The 26,440-nt window shown below is 39.3% G+C and overlaps 2 protein-coding genes and 1 non-coding gene across 4 annotated transcripts in view; 2 read left to right on the forward strand and 1 right to left on the reverse strand.

Annotated features, from left to right (window-relative positions):
* Positions 1-248: 248 nt before the first annotated feature.
* On the reverse strand, positions 249-4,009 carry RPL36A (ribosomal protein L36a). The gene is made up of 6 exons (XM_039874027.1): positions 4,001-4,009; positions 2,913-3,149; positions 2,409-2,514; positions 2,123-2,190; positions 695-817; positions 249-404 (listed from the first exon to the last, which is right to left on the reverse strand). The coding sequence occupies exons 1-6, from the start codon at positions 4,007-4,009 to the stop codon at positions 384-386; spliced, it is 564 nt and encodes a 187-aa protein (XP_039729961.1). The 3' UTR covers positions 249-383.
* Positions 4,010-7,274: 3,265 nt separating this feature from the next.
* BTK (Bruton tyrosine kinase) overlaps positions 7,275-26,440 on the forward strand; it is a 31,717-nt gene continuing 12,551 nt past the window's right edge. The window contains exons 1-5 of one of the 2 annotated variants that reach the window (XM_039873997.1): positions 7,275-7,426; positions 17,801-17,971; positions 18,495-18,593; positions 20,594-20,662; positions 22,217-22,298. In XM_039873997.1, the coding sequence (XP_039729931.1) occupies positions 17,831-17,971; positions 18,495-18,593; positions 20,594-20,662; positions 22,217-22,298 (391 nt within the window). In that variant the 5' untranslated portion in view covers positions 7,275-7,426; positions 17,801-17,830. Of the gene's footprint in view, positions 7,427-12,130; positions 13,488-17,800; positions 17,972-18,494; positions 18,594-20,593; positions 20,663-22,216; positions 22,299-26,440 lie in introns of those variants that run through there. The other variant, XM_039873998.1, reaches the window with a different exon arrangement.
* LOC120611584 (5S ribosomal RNA) lies at positions 24,161-24,279 on the forward strand. Its single transcript, XR_005655231.1, has one exon. It is a non-coding gene; the product is annotated as a 5S ribosomal RNA (ribosomal RNA).

The raw sequence follows: 26,440 nt of genomic DNA on the forward strand, positions 1-26,440 counted from the left end.
AATGACTGAAGTAGCAAAGGTAAAACAAATTATTTCACTCTTGGTAAACTTTACATTTTCTATAGATAGAATTGTTACTGAGCTCACTCTGTCAGCGAGGTTTAGGTCTCTATTTATAACCCATAGCTCTTGCTTTGAAACAGCAAAAAGGATCCCATGAAGTTGCAAGTGACTGAAGTGCCAAACCAGACCACAGCTTCTGATAGTTCAGCCAGATTCAACCGAAATGAACAAAGTACACGGAACCATCAAGCCTAAATTTCCCCCAAAGGGGAATTTTATTGACACTAGTTTGTTTCTTTCCCAGAAGATCAACTCCGACCACATGAAGTGAACATATCCTCAAGATTTTATTGTCTTCATGATAAAACAAAATATGAAGCTTAGAACTGGATCACTTGGCCCTGTAACAGAAAAGAGTTTTGTTTTTTTTAATTTTGCAAAGAATCTCTACTCCATCAGAACAGTGTCTATTCCTAAAGGGATCACCATCCTTTAAGGTTAAGTCCTCAATTCTTCCTTTCCTACTCACGCCAAAACCAACACCAAAAGCCTCACACCCTCAGCTATAGATCAAGTTATTTTGAGAGGACTGCCCGATCCTTATGTCACAATAAATGAATGGGCAGAAATGTTCACCTCTCCAAATAAAACTGTATAGAAAAGATTAAACCATCCACCCCAAATTATATACCTTTCTCTTTTTATCTCCTCCCAGTTCAAAATGCTTGCATCTCTTTATAGCCAGCATTCTCTTAGATCTGCAGTTGGGCTCAACGCATTCAAGCCTCAAGACAATCTTCTTTGTAGTTTTAGCCTGGAAAAAAAATTTAAGTCAAACCCTTCATAATCACTGAGAAAATCTCTTCAAAAATGAGTATGTTGGGTTAATACTACTTAGAGCTTTGCAAATAAGACAATTTGTCTTTAGCTGTAGGGAGAAAACAAATGTGAAAAACAGTGAATTTAAGAGAAAATGTAATAAATAGCAAAGGTAGCAGGTTATCTCATTGCCATCAAGTTCTCCATTCACAAACATGCTTCTTATCAAATAGGTACTCATTATACTACCATGAACTTGGGGCCTTTCAGCTGCTCTACGGTTAAGTATTCCACAACCAAAAATGTATCATCCAACTAGTCCCTGAATGGCTGCTCCAGTCACCTGCCTGAGAGTTGGTCAGAGACATTTAACTTTCCTCCCCTGTCAGATTTTTGATAAACACAACTTTCACAATTTGTAAAATAGGGTTAACAACTGTTACTTAAGATCTATCAAGTCTCCAAAGACTACCTACAATTACATCTAGAATTCAACGACATTATTTTAACTTAAGGTACACTCCCCAGGAATCCTCAACTTTTTAAGCTTGCTCTCGTATGCAGAATTCTACTGCTGCTAGTTCACAGTTCTCAAAGACTCCAAAACCCAGCTAGAACCTCCCCATCTTCTAAACAAGTTACCTGAATGTGAAAACAGAATCAAGCATTCCTTTCAACACTTTGAAATCAAATCATTTATTGCACCTAAATGAACACTAAAGTCATTCCTTAATACTTTCTGGAACTAGGCTAAATGAAGAGCAAAGTGCCTGAAGACTGTTCCAAGCACTGTGTTCTTTAAGGGGTAACAAAATCACCTGAGGTCAAGAGAGAAACACATCAAGCCTGAGAATGACAGAATTCAGGAGGCCGCTGGAAGACCATTTTAAAGAGCTTTATGACTTCATGAGATAGGTAGCAGACAATGCAGATGAGCTGAGGAGCAAAATGAGAACGATTCTTATTGCAAGAGCTGAGGATTCACTAGGACATGAGAGAAAGGAACAGGGCAAAGGAAAGATTTACTAGTGTATTCCAACTTCAGTTCTTAGGAAGGCAGAGCACATTCCTTAACTCGATGTTTGCCTCTTCAGAAAAAAAAACAAACAAAAAAAAAACCAAAACACTGCAATGGTAGAATACTGGAGACTACAGTCAGACAGGGGTTGAACTCCCAGCTCCACTGCCTACTATGTATGTCACTATAGGTGAATGAGATAACTTCGCTGAAACTATGAACACATACTATGTACACTGCAGAAGTGTGTGGGAAGCATACCAAACAGTAATTACTACTCACCTTTTTGCGGAAAATCGGCTTAGTCTGCCCACCATAACCACTCTGCTTCCTGTCATAACGCCGCTTTCCTGGGAGAACGAAAATTATTATTGTATAACAAAATAATGAATCCCAACAGCCACATGGCAAAGTCTTCTTCCGGGTTTTATCCTGGGGTTTCCAGCAGAAATAGCAATGCCCAACAAGTGGGACGTGGTGGCGGCGGGGGAGCGGCGGTTCTAGACTCCTACACTATACTACTACACAAATGCCACAGTGTAACCAGATCACCTACAGACCGTCTTACCCTGCGCATACAGAGAGTCTTTGCCCTTCTTGTACTGTGTCACTTTGTGGGGTTGGTGCTTGCCACACTTCTTACAGAAAGTCCGGCGGGTTTTAGGAACGTTCACCTATGAAATAAACCGTTCAGTACGTGCCGTGTTATCAGACGCCAATGTGACAATTACGACCCAAATGATAAGGCGGCCCGCGAGGACTCGACTCTCAAACTCCTTGCTCACACACAACGTTCTACAGAAGGTGGTCCAGCTCTATATGCTCCAAGCACAGCAGTTTCCGACGAGCCCCAAAGTATTAAGAGAACATATCCACTCTACCACCTAAGTCTACCTCTTTGATCCTATCACTTCAATTCCTGGCCCTGAAGCCTGGTCCCTTTGGGGCCGGTCCCATCAACACTGGGTTTCTTTGGCGAGTCCGCCCACGGGCCTGGACCCTGGGATGGCACCGTCGACGGAGGAGGAAAGATTAAACTGGATGTTACTGTGCCCCCACCCTAAAGTCCTACCATGTTAGCGAGATCACAACCAGCAGGGAAAGAAAGAGGCAGGCCCGGAAACGGAAGTATGTAGGAGGTTCCTGGTTGCTCTTCCTCGTTGGAGTCGGTAGGAGAGACATAGAGTCTAAAGTTCTGTGTGCATTGCCCTCTGGTGGCTAAGAGGACGATTCGGAGCCGCAGGCGGGATCTTAAGGAACGGCTCTCAGGCTGATGATCTATTGTCTTCGACTTCCTCCCGCCCCCTAGCTGTGGAACTTTTCCTCACTTCATCACTTTTGGCAGATGCTGATTAGGCGCAGCCTGAAGTGAAGGAAGCAGTGTTCTTGCCATACCCTCTGGCCAACCTCTCCCTATCCCGGATGGAAGCCAGGACTAGGGTCAAGTGGAGGAGGTCTCCACCGGCACGTTCCATTCCTGTTCTACCTCAAGGACACTGGGAACGTCTTTTGCAGTGAACTGTTGGTTCACTGAAAGCTTGGAGGGAGCCAGTACTCGAGTTCATCTGTCACATAGCCAGTTGGTCCTTTCAACAAATGTTTATTGAATGCCTATTTCTGTGTTGGACACAATAATCAAATAAGCATGTTTGCAAGTGTGTAATTTCAGACTAAATACTTTATAAAAAAATTAAAAAAGATCAGTGATCAGCATTAAAACAACCTTTTTCTGTTGAGGGAGCAAGTTGGCTGCCCTTGATTCTGAAAAGTGGGGAAGAAATTGTTCAGCTCCTGCAATCAGGTCAAGAGATAGAAAGTATCCAGTGGCTCTTCCCTTTCCGGTTTGAAAGGCATGGCAGGACTTACAAACTCTGTGACCAAAAGCAACCACAAAGGATGGTCTGAATATAAACATTTCTGACTAGGCAGGTCATGGCAGGTAATTATATCCCAGGCCTACAGTTTCCTCAGCAAAGGTCAATCTTTACTTTAAGTGAGCCCTGTCCATTGTTCTTATACATCTAGGATAACATACCTCTGAAATGTCAGAGTAATTTTCTTTTCTAGGCTCCTTGAAGGTACAAGCACAAACACCAGAGCACAGGACCACCAAAGCATGAGATCACAGAAAAGTACATTGTTATCTTGTTCCCCGCATACCACTTCCATATGCCGTAAATGTTAATAAACTAGCCTGTGCCCACCAATGTAAAAGAAGTATGTGTTTCTCTATTTTGCCTTTTATTCAATCCTAGAGATTTCCCCACTTTGCTTTCTCTTACCTCCTTAATCTACCACCAATGCATTTCAGATATTCCTTACATTTTCTCCTTGGATTCTGAATGCATAAAAGGAAATGTAAAACTGCTGCTCTCCAGAGCATTTTCTTTATCCATTCGGCTTTACTTCCAGGCATGTCTTCAAAATTTTGGCTCAAATAAACTCTTATAAAACTTTTCAATATGTTTGGACATTCTTTCACCAACACCTGGCAGAAGACATGTGCTAGGTTTCAAAAGAGTCCAGTAGAGAAAGACTCAGGTACTGAGCACTTAAAATGGATTGTCTCGTAAAACTTTTACAGTAATTCCAGGAGCTAGGTGGTACCATTATTCCCATTTTACGAATGAGGAAATCGAGACCGTGGACTGTTTTAAAAAATTGCCCAATGTCGATAGTATTTAGTGGAGCCAGGATGCAAACACAAGTGATATGAATCCAGAGCCCAGGTGCCCTTACCATTATACAATATGACTATTGTGGCCTGGGAATTATAATAGCTAACAATTATTGAGTATTTATTATATGCTAGGCATTATCTTAGCCACCTTGTATACTACCTTTTTAATCCTATCACCCCAGGCAGTGGGTACCATTATTAATATTTAACAGGTGAGGAAACTGAGGCACAAGAGGCATTAAATTCACTTACTCAAAGTCATACAAATGGTTATTTTGCGGAGCCGGAATTTGATCCCAGGTGATCTAACACCACAGCCTTGCACTTAACCGCAACATCACACAGGGGAAGCAGGGGCAACTGCAGGGTAGAGGAGAATGAGGAGAGAAAATTGGGCAGGGATGCAGGAGGAGGTGCCAGTGGATTAGGCGCTAATAAACTATGAGAGCCTGAGATCTCCCCCTTGCATAACTCTCCAGGATCACCCACAGGTCCTGAGCTGACTTTCTGACCATCCCCTTTTTGTCGGATGGCTCCAGGCATGAGATAATACAAATAGGACCATTACCTACTACATTTCTTAAAAGTTTCTTTGCCAAACAGCCAGCCTGTAGTCTCATAGCATTTTATTCTCTCCAGGCTCTTAGGTAGTATCACTGACTGGCCTTTGAGGAGTTTCTAGAGGTTTTAAATGTTAGTTACTTGGAAATATGAAGACAGTAAATGTGGCCCCTCTTAGTCTAATGAACTTTATTTCTTTCTATAATACCTCATGTGACATGGCTTTGGTTTCGATTCCCTTCATAAGTCCTAGTCTCTGTTTTGGACATGCTCCTGCTCAGTTCTGAGGCACTCAGAACTGAACACAGGACTCTAGATATAGCCTGGTCTTGCAGAGTAGGTGTCCCATTTACATTCCTCTGTCTAGATATTTTACTTTTGCAGACAAGTCTAATATCACTTTGTATTTTCTGACAGCCATGTTACTGACATGACATTTCTACTGATTACTACCAGCAAAAACGTCTGAACCATTTTCACAAGTCCTACTGCTACTCCACTTTCACCTGGAGTTATTTGAAGTTCGATGTTGCTGCCCAATTATGGGATATGAACCTTAGCCTTGGTAAAATACACTTGTTGAATTTAGTTTATCACACTAGGTACTCAAGATCTTTCAGAAACTCTTTGCTCTGCTTCTATCATTCCATCTAGCTAACAACAACCTCTTCCCATTCACTGATTAGCTAAACTATTTTCTATAGCTCCCTAAAAAGGTTATTAATGAAAATGTTGAACAAGATAGCATCAAACACAGAACCTTATATTACATTGGGAATCTTTTTAGGTGACACTAGGCCATTTATTTGCACTATTTAGGTGCAATCCTTCTGTCTATCTAGCCCAAATGTATTAAGAGAGTGCTCATGGGAAGAAGGTGAGGAAGCATCTAGGTTTACTTTCCCCTTTCCTTTGTCCTGCTCTCCTTTGTCCGGACCCCCTATTGTATGCCTATCAAATCTCAGACTCAATCATAAGATGCACCTTGAGAATAGACAGGGCATGTGACAAAAAGTAGAATCTGACTAAAAAAAAGGGGGAAGAAAGTTAAATGTCTGTGACCAACTCTCAGGCAGGTGACTGGAGCAGCCATTCAGGGACTAGTCGAAAGGCTATAAATTGTCAATAAAATAGGAAGATCACGCAATAACTTGCTGCCCATCTATTTTGTGCAGATGTGAGGATTAACCACTCTACTATCCTATGATTACTTTTTTAAAAAGTCCTATCACCTTAAAAATTCTGACGAACTTCTGGTGGAATCTGTGATCTATTTCTGCATTAGGATACAGCACCTGGGGCAAGTAAACATGACAGCATCTGATGTGTCAAGGTGGGCAAGCAGGTCAGTCATTAGGGGCTCTGCTGCCATCTTGGTCTGTAGCCAGTACTGACTGAATTTCTTAGGAGAATGCTTTGGGAGAAGATTGCTGCTGGAACATAATGGAGGTGACCGAGGAAACATTCAGGCTTTAAGTAACAAACCTATTCTGGTTTATCGCTTTACACGATTTATGAGAAAATTGTAAATTAGGAGTTAATCTCTGAGGCAGAATCTTTAATGGAGAAAATCAATATCCACAAAAAATAGAGAAGATCACAAGTCTGTGTGGGCTTGCATTCAGACATTTTTTTCTGTAGAAAAAAAAATGCCTTCTTAGAAAATGACTCAGCAGGGGGAAGTCTTGTCTCTCCTGTCAGGTTCTGTACTTTGGGGTCCCTTTGTGAGCACTCTCCATTCTTCACTATCAAGTTTGATTGTGTGACCCGGAGTCTCCTCTGCCTTGGAGGACATGAGGCTCTAAAGGCAATCTTCCTCTTTAGTCCTTTTGTTTTATCTTTGTGGGTCTACATTTCTCCTCTTTTCTGTAAGTCTCCACTCTCTCGGCTGACCATCTCCACAATCCTTTAAGTATGTAGTCTCTTTACCTTGAGGAGGTCAGCCTGACAACAAGTCTGCTCAAACCTAGCCCCATCTAGAGTCTCAGAGGCCCCAGTAATGTTGAGAAGGGTTCTTTCAGAGCAAACTCAAGATAGTAGTGTCAGAGGTCCCAAGCAAATGAAGGGCGGAGACAGCTGGGGGTGGGGGAGTAGACTAGGGACAGCAGCGGGGAACCAGATACCATGCTGCTGAGAAGAAAAAAAAAAAGGCATTGGTTTAAGTCAGGAAACAAAAAAAGGGAACTGAGTGGCTGTGAAAGGGTGGGGTTTGCTCAGACTGTCCTTCCTCTCTGGACTGTAAGAATATGTCTCCAGGACCAGTGTCTTCTGAGATCGAGTCCCACCTTCGAAGTCCTGGCATCTCAGTGCATCTGGGAAGCTACCTGAATTAAGTCAGGACTAAGGTGGGTCTGGGACATGGCAGGGGCTGCCTTTTATGGGACCCCTAAAGGCCAGAGAGAAAGCATGGCTGGTGCCATATAGTTGGCTGGCAGTGGAGGCTGACCGAGGGTGGGAGTCATCAGCACAAGGCCCTGGCAGTCCCTTCTGATGTTCAGAACAGGCTGTAAGGGTCCTTTCTGAGGAGGGTTGTGGGGGGAACAGGAAGAGAAAAAAGTGACATGAGATAATCATTTGAACAGGTAGCAAATGTTGGAAAGAGATACCTGTGTGAAACTTGGCTGAAAAGTAATACTGTCAGTGGCAGTAGGATAAAAATAAGCCCTTTGGTCAAATATTGCTTGAAGACACAGAATACATACTTGTGTTATTGAGGCTCTTAGAAGAAGAAATTCTAAGAGGTATGTTATCTGAGAAAACAGTAAAAGCTCACACGACACAATATGTCGTTGACTTTTGTAACCTGGGGAAATTTACCTGTTAAACCAGGTTTAAGCTACCTGCCTCCAGCTGCATCAGGCCAATGTTACCGGGATTAGAACTGTCTTGTTGGAAAGATTGTGTGCATCAACCTCGTGGTAATAGTGGGTAAGAGACTGGGCCAGAAGAAAGCAGCCTTAGCCTCAGACCAGACTGTGTGGCCAACCCCTGAGGTTTTTCCTATTACCATTGCCTGCCATGTGCACGGCTTTCTTTTCTCTTGTCTTCATCATTTCTCTCCTTTCCTCTCCTCTCCTTCTCTTCATTCCCCCTCTTCCTCCCCTTCCTTTCTTTATCTTTATCACCTTTTCTTTATTCCCTCCTTTATTTTATTCATTATCACATCCCCAGGAACAGAGTCTGTGCTTAGCAAATAATTGTTGAATTGCATTGAATTTTTCTTGCCCCTTTCTTCCTCTGCTCTTTTCCTTTTTCTCTTTCCCCCTACTTGGATAATACCTTCCCTGTAGGATTGTTGAGAGCAATAAGTGTGTTAATATATGTAAAGCAGTTAAAACAAGGCCTGGCAATAGTAAGTGCTAATATCTCAGTGTTTGCTATTGTTTTTATTCTGCCTGAAACCGGCCAGTGTCCCCAAAGGGCCTGCCTAGAGCAAACGGTGTGGCATTTAGAACAATAGGGATTGCTGGCCCAGAATAAGACATCCTTGGATGTGTTGCTGGACCTCCAAATGGAATCCCAGTCCAGTCTCCCAGCCACCCGGCTCTCTAAGTTCCAAGTTTCTGTCCCATGCTGTGGATTTCCAGAGGCAGGGCAGCAGCAAAGCCCAGAAGCAGGGGTCTACCAGCTCAGGAACAGGTTTGAGTACTGTTAGTTGTGGGCTAGTTCTGCTCCTTCCTTCGTTTTGCATGCCAAACCTCTGAACCAAGGGTGCTACAGCCTCTCTGGAGCCTCAGTTATTTGATAAAACAATGTCACTCTCCAAATAAGCCACAAAATGCAAATACTCATGGAACCTAAAGCATTCTACCAAAACAATATCCCTTAGAGCTAGCTAGCCTTATCTGCTCTATTCTGACCCCTTTTATATTCAGACTATTTAAACTTGTGTTAAAGTCCAAATTCCTGTTTCTTGTGGCTGGTGATGTGTTTGTTTAGAATCCTTTGTAAACTCCTTATGGTGAAAACTAGTACAATTTTCCTTCCACTTCTAGAGTCTTGGTGCAATTTTAAATTATCATCACTCTAATTTATTGTTTCTTTTAGAGCAAATTTCCTATAGAGTTTCCTTCCAGTGGACTAGACCTATACTAGAAAGTGATTTAGGTATAAGAAGATATGGCTTTTGAAACCAGTTTTGGTGTTTTTCAGCCAATAATGCCAAGATCTGATTGGTAACTCCTGGGAATAAGGAAGAGCTAGAATTTTCAGAGAGGTGGTCTCAACAAGAAGTTAGAGATAGATCTTGACCTAATTCACTCTAAAGCCGCTTGGTTATGCAAACGAAGCCATCAGAGGAGGGGGAGAGAGAACTCCTCTGAGGACCCTGAAACAAATGGGCCACGTGTGACTTTCAGTTTCTGTAGAGGTTCATGTGCACTGACTGAGAGTGTTCAGAGAGCATTAGAAACACAAAAGCCTTAATCTCAGACTTTCCTTCTCACTCTGAGAGCCATCACCCAATGCCCTTAGGGTAAATGTTGGTCATCCTAACTTCCAGGAGAAGCTCATCTCACTGCCCTGCCTCCCTGAAAAGGAAATTAACTATAGTCTATTAGGTCATCCCTAGAAGAAGGAAATTCTAGGGAGTCAAGAGAAGTTAAATTTTAGACAAGTTGGAGGTTGGAATATACTGCAGTTCAAGATCACTGGCTCAATGAGAAAGCAGATTAGTCTGCAATTAAAACAGAGCAAAAAGGTGATTAGAATCAAAAAGAGATAACGTATAGGGAAAGCAGGCTCTCAAAATATTTGGAGTGGAAATAGGTACAATGTTTCTGGAAACTATTTTGTCATCATGCTTCAAAATGCAAACTGTATACTTTTTGAGTTGGTAAATGATGCTTATATAGAGATCCTAATACCATGGGAAAATAATCAGGAGTAATGTTATATAAGAACTTTATAAAATAAGAAGGTATTTTGGGGGAAAAGTGTGTTGGATGGATGGATGGATGAATAGGTAATGTTAAGAAAAAATAAACTACAAATAGCATGTGCAATATGATCTCAAATATAAGAAAAATGCACAGAAAAATGGAAGGTAACATGCTCAAATATTAATGCCTCTGGAAAATGAGCTTATAATTGATGTGTTCTTTTTAATATTCTTCTAATTGAAAGTTTCTATAAAAATGTTCTTTTGATATCAAAAGAAAAATAAATTAAAATATTTAAACCTGGGAAAACAAAAAACTAAACTGAAACAAAACAAAACAAAACAAAGGAGCACACAAGTCCAGAGTGAAAGATATACATGCCAGTAGTCACCTTGAAGGCAGAGGGACAATGCCAAAAGTGTTACCGCCAATCTGATGCTGAGTGATCGACTATCTGGCTCTCTTTTCATCATCACTTGGTCAGAATCTAATGTCTCTAGTGCTGGGCAGAAGAGATGAGGAATCCCAGAGACCTAGAATTTTCCAGAACCACAGAATAAAATGTAAAATGTTAACAACGTAAAATGCTGAAGAAGAACCAGAGCTCTGAGACCTCTTAGAAATGACGATAGTAGATGAGAATTTCCCTGGTTAGACATGCAGCCAGGAAACTGATTATGGCTGGAAGACTTCACCACAAATTGGGTTACTTGTAAAGCTCACCCTGAAGCTTATCATAAAATAATTAGATTTCATTGAGGCCTAGAGTTTCTTGGGAACTTAACAAATAGCAACTAAGTTTTGTTGTTGCTATGGTTATGATATATTAAAGAAGACTTCTCTCTGGTTTCAGGGCCAGGGAATTCTCAATCAAAATCTCAATCAGAACCTAAGAGAAATTTGTAGTAGGCCAAATTTAGCCCCTCAGTTATACTCTAATTAGAGACAGTTGATAATTCTATCAGATTTCATAGTAAAGCATCAGTTAGGAATGAAGAGGACACAAGGAATATCACAAAGGTTACAGTCCAACAGATAAGCCAGACTTGAGTTTGCCACTTTGTCTGAATAACAGGATTTATTCTGAAAGTGGAAAACTATGATCATGTGCACAACAATGTTCATTGACAGCATTGTTAATAATTGAAAACAAACAACCTCAATATCAATCAATAGGAAAATAGATGAAGTGCGATGTCATCATATTGAATACTTTATAATATAGAAATGAATTCAATGTATGAAGTAGAGCTACCAAGACAAATCTTAAAACATTACATTGAGAAAAAGGGCAAGTTGCTGAAGAATATGTACCACTTACATAAAAATGTAAAACATATAAACCAAAACTAAACATTCTTCTGGATACTTACATATGTAGTAATGATATAAAAACATGCGTAGGAATGACAAACACCAAAGTCAAGATACTGGTAACCTCTAAGTAGGGAGGGGACTGATTGTGGAGGAGGGCACGAGAAGGTTTTGAATCTATGAATGGCACTTCTAAAAACACTGGAAGTTATTATAGCACAATGTAGTACTTTATAGAGGTAAATGGTGATACATATATATAATATTATCCTCTGTATTTTTGTCTATTTGCAACATTTCGTAATATAAAAGAAAGTATGTTCAATCAAAGGTTTATATCCACAGTAAATAATAACAACCCAAGGGACAAAAAGTAGGAGTTCCACCAAAACCCTGAGCTTTTATCCCATCAACAATGAAAAATCCTGAAAAGGGGACAGCGAATGACTCTAGGAATTCACCAGTTAGGATCTCCTTGTGGAAGATTTAAAGGAAAATGTAAGAAAACCTGGTAGGACTGAGAAGAGTCCTCAAGTGGGAAAAAGTTCAGTTGACAGTTAACAAGGCTGAATTATCTTTTCCAGCCTGGAAGAATACTGCAGAGGAAAGTGCTCCATGGTCTTCTCTCATCCCCTGCACTTACCACCATTTCTTCTTTTGCCAAATGTTCCTAGAAGATAAAGAGGGTCTGTCCCAACTGCTGTTTGATGATAGACATGGGTAATGACAGGATGCTGAGGTAGATGGCATTGTACCTTGTTGAAGGCAAATAATAATAGTAATAATAATAATAATAATAATAATAATAATAATAATTCCTCTGAGAAGTAGTGATGCACCACAGAAACAGCAAGGGCTGTGGAGTCCAAATGGATGCGGTTGGACAATAACATAATCTCCATGAAACTGACTCCCTTTATCTGTTGTGAGCAATAAATGAAATAATGCATGTAAAATGCCTGACAGGTAGACTGCACTGAGAGAAATAGAGTTATCTTCCATTTCCCTGGGGAGAAAAAGGAATGACCGGAATCCTGCTAGGCAATTAAGTAATGCTTTAAAAGAGAAATAATGAGAAAATACTGCTTCTTGAATATTCTACTAAGTGGTTATTTAAACTATGACTGACTTGTTATTTCTAACTAACATCCCCTAGACTCTTCCCAATCATAAGCGGGCTATAAAGTCTTCTGAATTTTACTCTGGTGTTGTCCCTAATAGTGTTTTATCCTAGCATGAGTAAAGATAGGAACCAAGGATTATTTAGTTTACTGATTCTACAACTGCTATTTATATTAACTCTTTGGCATAGTGGAGTTTGTAAGATGGCTGAACTGTTACTACTAGCAAGCATCGTTTTTCTGAATTCTGCTGCTCCATAGGTTGCTGGGAGGATACAAAAGGTGACCCCATGAAGATCCTTGCATTTGTAGTTTAATAAAGAGAACATTATAATACTGGAATAATTCTACATTTTAAACGAAGAGCTCTATGTATTTCTATTATTCCCTCCTCCTCTTTCTTTATACGAACACCGTGTGTGTGTGTGTCTGTGTGTGTGTAATTCATGTCACTTCCGTTTCCACCCTCCGAGTGAAGTGCATGGTCAGCCCTCACAGTGTATCTTTTGTGGTCGAATCAAGTCTGTAGGCTGCTGAAATTGCTAGAAAAAAAATAGGACCTGCTACAATAAGTACCCAAAGAAGCTGCAACTGCCCTCTGGTGTCCATTACACACCAGCCTTCAGGAAGACATAAAGATGGATACCTCTCCTTTCACATTATTGCTTGATGCAGTGGTGACTAAGTAAGAGCTACCACATTTCCATGCTGTGTGTGTCTGAACTGGATCACAAGGAATAGGAGGAACGCGGTTAAAGAAGGGGTGACCAGGCCATGGAAATCCCAGTAATCCTCCAGCTCAGTGATCTAGAGGTAGAGGCCATTTCAACCCTTGCTCACAGGGGCGATGGCAAGTGAGAGGCTTACTTCCTCATACTAAGACTGAAACTAAACCTTACCTCAACACTGACACTTGAAAGAGAAGAAGGCTTCCTCTTATACGAACTAGATTTGTTCCAAAAATGAAAAAGATCAGAGGCAGCTTCCAGAAAGACCTGTCTTATAGGAAATAAGAGCAGAGACCAAGACTGAAGCAGATGTTGGGTCTGAGCAGGGAGTGTATCCACCAAGAGTTTACAATAAATCTAAAGGTAAATTGCTGGATGTGCTTTTCTCAGCTAAAAGAAGCACAACTGAATGTGCTTTACTGGGCAGCTTCTGATCTAATTTACTGGTTATGCTATTCAGTTTCTTTAGAGTTTTATTTTGTTTTCTATAATTTGAGTCTTTGATGGTGAAGAGATAATTGGAATTCATTATGAGAACAAAAGCAATATTATTACAGAGATCTCGGTTCCTGAGAATAGAGCATTACTACTTGATTACCACTACTTCTGAGCAAACAAATAATTTTAATGTTAAAAGAAATCTCTTTGGGCTTTGAGTTGAATCTGAATGTTGGAAAGGACTCTCTTGGTTGTAAACCCTTATCAGTTTGTCATTCCTGTGAAAGACCATTTAAATCAGGGAGTCAGAGAAGAGAGCTATGTGGCAGAGTGTGGGGAGAGGTTTGTTCCTTTGTCCAATCTTTCTCGAAAGATCATTTACAAACCATTGAACCAATCCATCACCAGAAGACAAGGGCATCCACATAGTGAATCATTCCGAACATCCCCGGTGTTCCTTTAATCTATTTTTGTCCCCTCAGTATGATAATAGAACCTTCTACACCACAGGAAAGAGCAAAGCAATGGTGTGGATAGCCTCATGCCTCAATAAAAACCACTCCTTTGCTTTCTTGGTGTGAGCAATAATCTGTGCTTCACAGGTAGAAAAAAAAAAACCTGCTGACTTTATTTATTCTGCTTCCCTGGTGCCACCAAAAGTATAAAGAGTTTAGTTTTAAAGATAAATCACCCACCCCAAACAAAACTTGACAAGGAATGGTGATTTTTTTTTTAGTATTTATTTAGTGTCCATTTTTTGTGACGGTATTTATATTTTCACTTTACCTTTCTAATGAAAATTTAGAATTAGTAATATAAGATAGTGCATAAACTTTAAGCAAATAATTAATATGAAGTGTTGTTTTGTATGAATAAAAAAACCATGGTGACTTTTTTTTTAGTTAGTACTAATATCTTTATTATGGAAAGGAAATAATTTTTATCACTTAAAATGTTTCTTTTATTTAAATGTTCTACAAATTTTTATTTTTAAAATTATGGTAAAATACATATAATATAAAATGTATCATTTTAACCATTTATTTATTTATTTATTTTAAATTTTAATTAGTTTCAAGTATACAGTACATTGGTTAGACATCAATATAGTTAGTAAAATGTTCCCCCCAATTGCTCCCTCCCCTGACCCTCCACCGAGCCAATGTATTAATGCTAATTCCCATCCCCGTGACCATCCGTCAGCTACTAATTTGTACTTCTTTAACCCTTCACCCCATTCTTCCAGCCCTTCAAACTCCCCTTCCCTCTGTCCATCACCATATTGTCCACTATATTTGCTAGTCTGTTTTTGATTAGTTTGCCCTTTCCATTCCTTAAATTCCACAGATAAGTGAAATCATATAGTGTTTATCTTTCTCTGTCTGACTTAAATATCTTCTAGGTTCATCACAGCAATATCTTTTTCCATCCCCTTCCTTTTCATATGTAGAGGTCTTGTTTTCTTATCCTTTTAGCCGCTCCATCCCTTGGTTGGAGTACTTAATTCTTTTCCATTTAAGGTACTTATTGATAGGAATGTAGTTGTTACCATTCTTTATTCCTATTTTTGATACATGTTTTTTCTTCTTAAAGAAGTCCCTCCAACATTTCCTGTAATTCTGGCTTGGTGGTGATAAATTCTTTTAGTTTATTTTTGTGTGGGAAGCTCTTTATCTGTCCTTCAACTCTAAATGATAGCTTTGCTGGATAAATTATTCTTGGTTGTATATCCTGGGTCTTCATTCTTTCGAATATTTTTTTGCCAAGTCCTTCTGTCCTGCATAGTCTCTCTTGAGAAATCAGCTGCCAGTCGTATGGATGTTCCCTTCTATGTAATTATTTTTCTCTTGCAGCTTTAAATTTTTTTTCTTTGTATTCAACCTTTGGCATTTTAATTATGATGTGTCTTAGTGTGAGCCTCTTTGGATCCCTGATTTTTGGAATCCTCTGAGCTTCCTGGGGTTTTATGTCCATTTCCTTCACCAGGTTAGGGAAGTTTTCCATCATTATTTCTTCAAACAGTTGTTCAACATCTTGATTTTCTTCACTTACTTCACATGAATATTTGGAGCCTTAATAGTGTCCCATAGCCTCCTTAAATCATCTTTATAGTCTTGGCCTCTTTTTTCTTGCCATCCTGTTTGAGTGTCCTGATTGGCGTTCCTGTCCTCTAGAAAGGGCATGTGATCCTCTTCTATATTCACTTTGTTTATTCTTTTGTTTATTCCATTTAATATGCTTGTCATCTCAGATAATGTGTTCTCCATTTCAGACTAGTTCCCTCTTATAATCTCCATCTCCATTTTTATCTCTTTGTTGGAGTTCTCTACATTTCTCTAAAGTTCATTGAGCATCTTTATAACCAGTGTTTTGGACTCTGTAGAAGTTACGTTACTTGACTCCATTATATCTGGATCTCTGTTCTGTTCTCTCATATGGTTTCTGATTCTTTGTCTTCCCATTTTGGCTGCCTTTCCATGTCTGTTTCTATGTACTAAGCAAAGCTCCTAAGTTTCCTGGTCTTATTAGTGTGGATTTGTGAAGTAGGTGTCCAGTGGCACAGTCCCGAGAGGGGCTCAGCTGCAGGCCAAATTTAGCCCAAGCCTCTACCCCTCCAGGGCCACCCGTTAAGATTCAGCAAGCAATCCACAGATGCTGTGCTTATAGTTGCCTCAAAAGGCCACACCAGAAACCGAGGCCAGCTGCCTCCAGTGTGAGTCTAAAGACTGCTCAGCAAGGAGCACCTGACTTGCTGAGGATATACCTGGATGTGGCTTGGTTGGAGCCATGAATTGGGGGACATGGGGTTTCAGGAATCCTCTGAGTGGAGCGACCTCTGTTATCTAGTTTGATGACATCACAGTTATGGCGGCTCTGTGTCCGCGCACTGAGAGTGGAGTGGGCTCAACAGGGGACAATGGATACCGCCAGCAGTTCTGTACAGAGAGAGTCTTGCCTCAACTCTCACATCGACAATATCTTCCTGTAAGTCTCTCATGCCCCCTGCATGCAGACAAACAGGCACTGGTGCTCAGAGCGAGCAGGTCCGTCACCGTGAAAATCCCCTCGCAGATGAGGCCCCTTTTAAGAGATGTCTGCTGCTGCCACTGTCGCTGCCACTACCGCAGCTTCTGTCTCACTCAGCCACTCGAGACCGGGCAGCCCCGCGTCCTTGCCCTGTCCTGCCTTCTGCCGTTGCAGGTGATTTCTTAGATTTCTCCCTAGTTGTGTGGCTTGTTCACCTAGATCCCAGGTGATTTTTCTTTGCTGCTGCTCCTTGTTTCCATCGCAACTTTGATTTGGTCACTAGAGGGATGAACAGAGCCTCTATCGTCTATGCCATTTTTTTTTTCTCCCCTCTCCCATGGTGACTTTTTATAACTTTCTTTGCCTTTCTCTATTTCAGTTACCTAAACTAAATCTTTCCGGGGTACTGTAAATTTGGAGAGGCTAATCAAGTTACTTTTCATAAACGATCAGAGTTGACACCCATAAGAGTAAGACAGTTGCATCGCTTTTGCATGATGCTGTTTAAAAAAACTAATGTAATCGGAAAGATGGGGAAAAGCCAAAAACAAAAACAAAAACGACTCCCTCCCAAAAAATTATTTTTCAATTTTAAAATAAAGCTTTCATCCTTTATAGCTCAGCCAGTGGGTGATGGGCAAAATCGGTTGGGCGGCAGTTAGTATACGTCTATAACTGCAGGTGCAGCCTCCATATCCTTATTAGACCTCTTGGTTACAGACCTCAGTGGGACAATGTTTGAAAAATTATATTCACTGTCTAGGAAACTGGGAACTGAAAGTCCAATATCTGCCTCACTGGAGTTCTGGCACCTGCATTATCCCTTCTGGGGATATCAGGGTCAACAGCTGCACAGAGACTTTTGCTGTTCACAGATTCTGCATGTATCATAAAAGGGCAGTTAGTATAAATTTGCCTCTAGACATTACCTAGCACACAGGTACATGTCATTTGGCATCCAGAGTGCTCCAAGAACTCAGTTTATGTGAGTTCACAATGTAGAACCAATTCCTCCAATTCAATATTCATCTACTATACCTAAAAACTGACAGAGATAGGGGATGTGGAAGGTGGATGGCAAGGTAGGAAGAAGGTCTTTTGTTAGCTTTATAAGTTTCTGTTCCATTCGAAACTAGGTGGCTAGGCTGAGGGGGAACCAGGGGAGATGAGGATTAATGTGCTGGGTTGACAAGAACTTTCATTATCAACAGCAAACAAGTGAGCTCCAGAAATAAGAAGCTATGGCTGCAGTGATACTGGAGAGCATCTTTCTGAAGCGATCCCAGCAGAAAAAGAAAACATCACCTTTAAACTTCAAGAAGCGCCTCTTTCTCTTGACTGTGCACAAACTTTCCTACTATGAGTATGACTTTGAACGTGGGGTAAGTTTCTCTGCTGTGAAACCCGAGTATCAAAAACTTGGCCTTAGATATCCGTTGGGGAGGAAGTAGAGGCTTTTTGGTGGGAGGAGGAAGATGGAAGGGGCCCAAGTACATTTCAAACTCAGCAAAATGTTTCCTAGCCTAGAACTAGCTACAGCCATGCTGGAAAAAAAAATTCAAAGGTACTGGGAAGCCGTGGGGAAAATTTTACCATGGGATCTTGCCATAGGTGAGCACTCATTAAATGATTGTTGAGAATGAAATCTAAGACTTGGAAATTGCTTTCTTATTTTTTTAAGATAAAGACAGTCATCCACTCTTCCATAGTATTTCCCCTCCATCTGGTACTCAAAAAAGATTAGATTAATAGATCTGAAAGTTGATTTTTTCAAAATGACAGGTCCTGATAATAGAGTGTGGGTGTCACCTCACTATGTTGAATGATTAGATAACAAAATCTAATCATCTGGTTGCTTAATCACCCTTAATCTTTCTCCATTTTCTTCCTCATTCACTTTCTTAGAGAAGAGGCAGTAAGAAGGGTTCAATAGATGTTGAGAAGATCACCTGCGTTGAAACAGTGGTTCCTGAAAAAAATCCTCCCCCTGAAAGACAGATTCCGGTAAGGAGAGATTATTGTCAGAGGAATGGGGTGGGAGAGCAGTTAAGAAATTTGGAACACTGCAGTTCTCTGTAAATAAACTAGTGGTGTAATGTGGAACACAGAAAAGCTTCTGTATAAAATTCTTCACTCTGCCATGTATTGATTATAACGAGTCGTAGCATCTTTCCCCCAGATGCAGAACAACTCACTTAATCTAGAAAATTTGTAACACCAATTTTAAGATAACATCATATCAAGTTTACAAACTGATCAGAGATCATGGGTTTTACTCTTTCAGGTACCAGGATCAGATTTACAGGCTTGAGTTTTTCTCCACTAGCAACGCATACAACCACACTAAAATATATGTTATATATTTGAAACATAGAATTATACTACACATCTTGCTTTGCAAACTACATTTTCAATTTAACAACATATGAAAACTTTTCCCAATGACAATACTCTTTAATAACATGAGTTTCGTGACTGCATAGTATTCCTTATCTTGGGTATATTGTATTAAAATTTGTTTAATCCATTTACTATTATTGCACATTTAAGTTATTTCCAATTACTTGATATTATAAACCATGTTGGAGGAACATCTTTTCATGCATCTGTACGTGCTTTTATTTTTTTCCTTATAATAATTTCCTAGTAGTAAAATTTTGTCTTCTCTTTATGAAGTCTGTGCCTTTTGGTTACTTTTACCTTTTTTATTCTATTTTGTTTTCTAGAAGTGAAATTTGAATTTCATACTCTCCTACAAACTATGTGTGAGAGTTTCTATTTCTCTACATTCTTTTTTAATACCAGATTTTTTAAATTTTTGTTAATTTGGCAGCCAAGAAAAATGGCATTTCACTGCTGTCTTATTTTGCAATTGTTTTTGTTACTCATAAGGTTAAACAATTATACATCTATAGCTTATTTATATTTTTTCATTTGCAAATTGCCTGTTAATTTTTGCCCATCTTTCTACTGAAATGTTTACCTTATTCCTAGTAGTTTTTAAGATATTTCAATATATTAAGCATATTAATCCTTTAACTGTAATAATATGTTGAAAATGTTTTTTAACCTTTTCATTTATCTTTGAATTTTGTTTATGGTGGGGGTGTTTTTGTTTTTGTTTTTGTTTTTTACCATACAAGGTTTTAACGTCTATATCATCAAATTAGCTTACTTTTTCTTAATGATTCTAATCTTTAGCATTATATTAGAAAAGCCTTGCAAGATTATATAAATGGGTAAACTTTTTCTCAGTCATTCCTAGTTTCATTTTTTATATTAAGCTCTTGAATCCATCCAGAATTTACCTTGGCATATGGCATGAAATAGCTACCTAACTCCTCACTACCAATATCAGTGGTTAATGTTCTAGCACCATTTATTGAGTAACCTCCCTTTCCTTAATGATTTGAGATGCCCGATGGTTTTTTAAAATTTTATTTTATTATTAGTTTCAGGTATACAGCACATTGGTTAGACATTTATACAGTTTATGAAACATTGGTTAGACATTTATACAATTTATAAAACAACCCTCCTAATTGCTTTTTCTCTCCTCTGGCTCTTCACTTAGCCATTACATTAATGCTCAATGCATTCCCTATGCTATGCTCCCCATCCCCATGACCATCTACCAGCTACTAATTTGTACTTCTTTAACCCTTCACCCCATTCTCCCAGCCCTTCAACCCCTCTCCCCTCTGGCCATCACCAGACTCTCCTCTATATTTGAGTCTGTTTTTGATTGGTTTGTTCTTTTTGTTTCTTAGATTCTTAGATTCTTCATATAAGTGAAATCATATGATATTTATCTTTCTCTCTCATGTTCTGGATTCCATGGATATGTGTCCTTATCGGGTTATAGGAATTAGTCACTAAGAATTTGCATTGTCTGTGCAGGGGAGCCTTCTGAAGCTACAGCGAAGAATTCCCAGTACCTAAGAAAATCCAGAAAAGAACAATGCATCAACTAATAACCATGTTTTCTTCTTCTTTCATTGCAGAGAAGGGGTGAAGAATCCAGTGAAATGGAGCAGATCTCAATCATTGAAAGGTTCCCTTATCCCTTCCAGGTGAGGTATTTTCTCTCACCAGCTCTCAAAGGGACTTGTAATTGTTAGGGACGGAGTGGGAGATATAGGGAAGGATACTAGGTCCCAAGGAACAGAAGTTGAGGTAGACAAGAAGGTTGGACTGAGAAATGAGACTGCCATGGGCTGAGAGCATTTGCTTTTTTATTTTCCCAATCTAACATAGTTTCTTTTAGTCTCTACACCTCAGAGACTCCATAATGGCATTAATTCTGTTATGGTGTGTCTTGTCTATGATAACTACATTGAGGAAGATGCTGGGTTTGTTGAGTGAGCATTTCGCTTCCTTCTGGTTCTGCCTATCTGTCTAATGGTGGTCACGTGAGTTGAAAAGTCAGAAAAGGGGAGAGAAGGAGTAGTATTAGGAAGTTTGGTATGGGGAAGGCTTATTAGACTTACACATAAATTTAAATTCTATTGTAGTTTGAAATAACTAAGGAGGCACGTAGACATCTGTTTGGTTGATGCATTGTAAGCCATACAAGAGAACGAGAGCTTCAGATTTGGCTTGCTTATGTCCTGAGAACTCTGTAGGCCACATGTCATGAATATAGCAGCCTCTGCAACAGTGAAAGACAGAAAAGGAAGTGGAAAGTCTCAGGGGAGGGGTCTTTCTGTCATGGATTTATGAGCACAGCAAGACTAAAAAGCAAAAAGAAAAATGTAAAAGGATCTTGTCCATGTCCTTGATTGTATCAAAGTTTACAAAACCTGTGAAGGAAGGGTGTTTTAGACATACTTTTGCTACCGTTGTGTTTCAACAAGATGACATTGTTTAGCTGGGCTAGTTGATAATGGTAAACAGATAATTCAAAATTAATTTACATTTGACTTTAGAATCCATTATATGATATCTAGTAAGTCTGCGAAACATCTTATATGTTTTATGCACCTCCACAACACTTAGCACAATGCCTTGTATATGTGAAGTGTTAAAAAAATCCTGACTGTTTGATTTGATGACAATGCTTAATTTACTTTACTCTTTTTGAAGTAGGGTTGTGGTTCCAAGTTTGGTTTATTTTGGCAAATATTGGCAAGGGGAGACTACTAGGCAGTGAGGGGAAAATTAGCCATGAGTTAAAATTTTACTTCATATTTTCCAAGTGAATAATCTGTATGTACTAACCAAGACTTAAGTTATACAAATCATTACTTCAGTTCTTCCTTATACAAACTCAAAGTTTAATAAGGTCATAAAATAGCTTTTGTTGGTTAAACAAAAATCTTGTCTCCACCACAGCTGAAGGAAACGTCGTGAACTAAGTTTACATACAAATTGAAACATAACTCAAGAGAACCTAGGAGTATTCAGTAAGCTAAGACTTCCTAAGTCCTACATCCTGAATTTGAATTGCTTAGGAATTCTGCAGATAATTCACATGACACTGGCCCAGTTACTGACTGAAGACTTTGCCTTCCTTTGTTTTCCACTATGCATATACAAAGTTGTAGCTTAAGATTTGATCCTTCAAGGGTTTTCTTCTTTTTTTTTCTGAATTCTAATTGCTGAAGTCTGTGTGTCCATTGTCTCAGGTTGTATATGATGAAGGGCCTCTCTATGTCTTCTCCCCAACTGAAGAACTGAGGAAACGTTGGATTCACCAGCTTAAAAATGGTGAGAATTGTTTGTAAAATAAACAAGTTTCCAAAGAAAGAAAGAAGGAAAGGAAGAAAAGCGGAGAGAAGCGGGGGCGGCAGAAGGGGGAGAGATTGGAGAAAGAGAGGTGGAAGGGAAGGAGGACAAGAGAAGGAGGGGGAGCAGGAGAGAAATAATTTTCCCCACATTACTGATGCAGCTGAGTTTCACATTCCATCATATGAATAAAAAAATTACACGCTAGACTAAAAATTTCAACCCAGTTCCACCACTATCTCTGTAGTGCAATTTTGTCATTGTAGGTACCTCCATTTCCCTATTTACAAAAATCTCCATTCTTTACACTGATTACAAGGGTGAGGTGGGGTGGCATTTAAAGGTTATTGAAATATTTTGAATCCTAAGTATGTAATACTTGGTCCCAAAAAATTAAATAGATGATTATGAGAGTGCTTGAAGTCAGAGTGGGGAACCTTATTCCAAGCCCTCTTCTACCACTAATAAGCTGAATGACCTTTGACAAATAGGTCAACACACTTATTTTAGGCTCAGTTTCTTCTTCTGATATAGGAATAATAACGATGTCTGCCATACCTACCTCCAAGGTTGTCCTAAGGATCAAATGAAGTAATATATGTGAAAGCACATGGAAAACTGTAAAGCACTGTACAGAAAGCACTATACATATCTTCACTGTGGATGAATATTTTCCAAGGAACTATTTCATATTCCTAGCTTTGTGAAGACCTAAAGTTAAACAGTTTCAGCATTTCATATAAACCATACAGTGTGCTCAGATAAACTTGACTGTAAATGCTTGTAGCACAGGATGCATGCACACACATTTGAGTGTATATATAGCCACATGTCAAGTGACCGAGAGATTAACTGGTTGAATTAACATCAGGAAAGGCTGCCTAGAGAAACAGGAAGGATGGCAGACTGATAACAGCATGGTTGGGTTATTGCGTGACAGCAATAACCTTTGTCTTAATAAACATGTAGATTCTGATACCTGGTGGCTGACTATACCAGCTTTGTTCACTCCTTTGAATGCAAGTCAATTAGTTGAAATAAAAATGACCAAATTTTTCAAGCTGAAAGGGGAAAGGAGTAAGGAAGAAAAGGGTCATTTATTGAATTCTTGCTATGTGCTAGACTCCAAGCTAAATACTTTATATTTATTATTTCATTTAATTCTCATAGCTACTCTGGCAAAACAACAACAACAATAATAATAACACTTAATGAGCACTTACTGTGTACCAGGCTCTGGGCCAAGTGCTTTGAATATAATAGCTCATTAAATCCTCACAATAAGCCTATGAAGTATGTATTATTCTCTTGTTTACAGGGGAGAGAACTAAAGCTCAAAGAGATTAAGTAATTTTTTCAAAGGCACACAGCTTGTGAGTGGGGAAGCATGGATTCTTACCACATCCCTAGGTCTATATGATTCCAGAGACTAAGCTCATTACATAGTTTTATGCTGCTTAGTTCTCAAGTTCAGAAATTGCACTTGTGGTTGGTAGCAAGATACAGCCATGCACTGCATAAAGACATTTCAATCAACAACAGATCACATATGCGATGGTAGTCTCAAGATTATAATGGAGCTGAAAAATTCCTATTGCTTAGTGACAATGTAGCCACCATAATATTGTAGTTCAGTGCATTACTCACGTATTTGTGGTGTTACTGAGCTACCAGTTATATAAAAGTAGAGCACGTACAATTATGTACAGTACATATTACTTGATAATGGCAAAAGCGACTGTTACTGGTTTATGTATTTACTATACTATACTTCTTATCATTATTTTAGAGTATACTCTTTCTACTCATAAAAAAATGTTTTCTGTCAAAAAGTGTGCAGTGTTGTCTACAGCCATGCCACCCTGAACAAACCCGATCCCATCTGATCTCAGAAGCTAAGCAGGGTCAGGCCTGGTTAGTACTTGGATGGGAGACCACCTAGGAAGACCAGGTGCTGTAGGTGTAAAAAATAAAAAATAAGGGATTGTAAGCTGGCAAGGTCTTTGCAATCTGTGAGGTCAACTAAAGGTTGCCTCACCTAAAAAAAAAAATGTGTGCAATGTTATACAGGCAGCAGCCTCACACATCTCATGTTTACCACATCTCTTGATTACATCATTTTCTCTTATACTTGATTTCATCTCATGTAGTTTTATACAGTAACTTGCTGTACAGGCTTGTAGCCTAGGAGCAATACATTATACCATATAGCCTAGGTGTGTAGGCTCCACCATTTAGGTTAGTGTTGGGTGTACTCTATAATGTTCGCACAATGATTAAATCATCTAATGATGCATTTCTCAGAATTCCAGTCATTAAACAGTATAAGTCTGTATTCTAGAGTAAGGCTATGCTGAGTATTGCAAATGGGTGATATCTTGCACCATACAGTTAAGTTCTTAGTATGTTTTGAGATAAGAGGCCTGCATTAGACCTTGGGGTACAAAACAAGCAAACGCTTCAACAGTGCTTATTAGGATCCAGGATCCTCTAAGTTCTTTACATGTGTTAAGTTATTTCTTTCTAATATTAACCATATAAGACAGTTGTTTTCATTATTCCCATTTACAGATGAGAAAACTGAGGTACAGAGAAGTTAAGTAACTGGCCCAAAAGCACTCAGTAAGTGGTAGGGTCAGGCTTTGAATTTCATGCTCTGAATGAATAGGCTATTTCCAAGCCAGGGAAATATTTGCAGAGGCTGAAATAGGAGCTCCAGAGGTCATATATATTTGTACTTCTTCAGTTCTCTCCACAGTGCCACACACGGTGCCTTGCACACAAAAAGGGGCCAATAGTTCTGTTAATTGATTTTTCTGTTAGAGTACACAACTACCACCAACTTGTGCTCCACATTGATGGACAGCTAGGATTTAGTTTGGAAACAGGGGAAGGTGGATATGTTAGCTGAGGGAGAAACAAAAGAGAAAAAATGTGGCATGTACAAGTTAGTAACTCCTTTACACTTCAAATACTAATTTCAAAACCAGTCGTAGGTTAGCCCAACAAATATTTATTGACTGCCTACTATATTCGAGGTATGAGTAATGACCAAGGATAAGAATATCCAGCTTATAAACTTGGTTTATTTACTCAGATATTAACCTTACTATATTGATTAGGCACTGCTACTAAAGTTCATTAGGTAAAATTACAGTAAAAATAAAGCCAAAACAAAAATAGAACACCACCACTTCAGTTGGGTCATTAGCATGAGTAGGTGCAATTTTGCCTTCTCTTCCTTTACGTTTTACTGAAGGCATTTTTTTCCAGTTATTCCAGACCTGGGTGTATGTCTTGTTGAACCTGCTTGGGCTGACAACATGAGCCAAGATGTAGATGCCTTGCAACAAAGATCATAGTTGTTGGAAGATTTAGGTGCAAGTTCTAACAACCCCAGGGCAGCCCAAGGTGCTAGCAATGCCAATAGAAAAATAGTCTAGGAGCCATAAAATCCCACTCTGATGATGATGTCCCACTTTAGGGTAAAAATGCACCAATTAAAAATCACTAACATGAGAAGGGGACCTCATCAGAATCCAGGTGCTGTGAAGGGGCATGAGGGAGCCTTCTGAAGTGCTGGATCTGAGTGATGGTTAAATAATTGTAAACAAACGTGGTTAGCTACATACCTTAGATCTGTGCACTTTATGTGTAAGTTATATCTCAATTTAAAAAGTAAGGTCTAAGTAACCTAATATCTATCTGCTACCTTTTTTCCGCAGCACTTTCAATGAAAAGTTGTATGCCTGAGAACTTAGCCATGGGCTCTCTCCTTTCATTTCTTTGAACATGGTAGTGGACAATTCTACGTTACAGCACCACAGATGTTTGGCTATATTCACTCTAGAATCTTTGTTTAGTCAAGCTGAATAGAGCCTATCCTAATAGCAACTTCAAATATAATCAAATGATGTGACTTCACCAAAATGAATAAGCATGGCCTTGGCAAAACTCCAACAACCAATATGGAGAGGAATAATTCATTCATTCCTGAAACAGAATTTTAAACATTATCCTGATAAATATGTATATGAGACAGTAGACCATCAAGTATTTGCAGAATGTGTGCCAACCATAAGTGCTTCCCATACAGGGCTGGCTCTATGCGTTGGTGAAGTAAG

The sequence above is a fragment of the Pteropus medius genome, unplaced genomic scaffold (genome assembly GCF_902729225.1).
Source record: "Pteropus medius unplaced genomic scaffold, Ma_sr-lr_union100, whole genome shotgun sequence".
Taxonomy (NCBI): Eukaryota; Metazoa; Chordata; class Mammalia; order Chiroptera; family Pteropodidae; genus Pteropus; species Pteropus medius.

Excerpts from the sequence above, each read along its gene's own strand:
- RPL36A (XM_039874027.1), bottom strand. Across the intron at positions 2,515-2,912 it reads GTTGTGATCTCGCTAACATG|GTGAACGTTCCTAAAACCCG; the intron begins GTAGGACTTTAG and ends TTTATTTCATAG. Across the intron at positions 818-2,122 it reads AGCCGATTTTCCGCAAAAAG|GCTAAAACTACAAAGAAGAT; the intron begins GTGAGTAGTAAT and ends TTTTTTTTCCAG.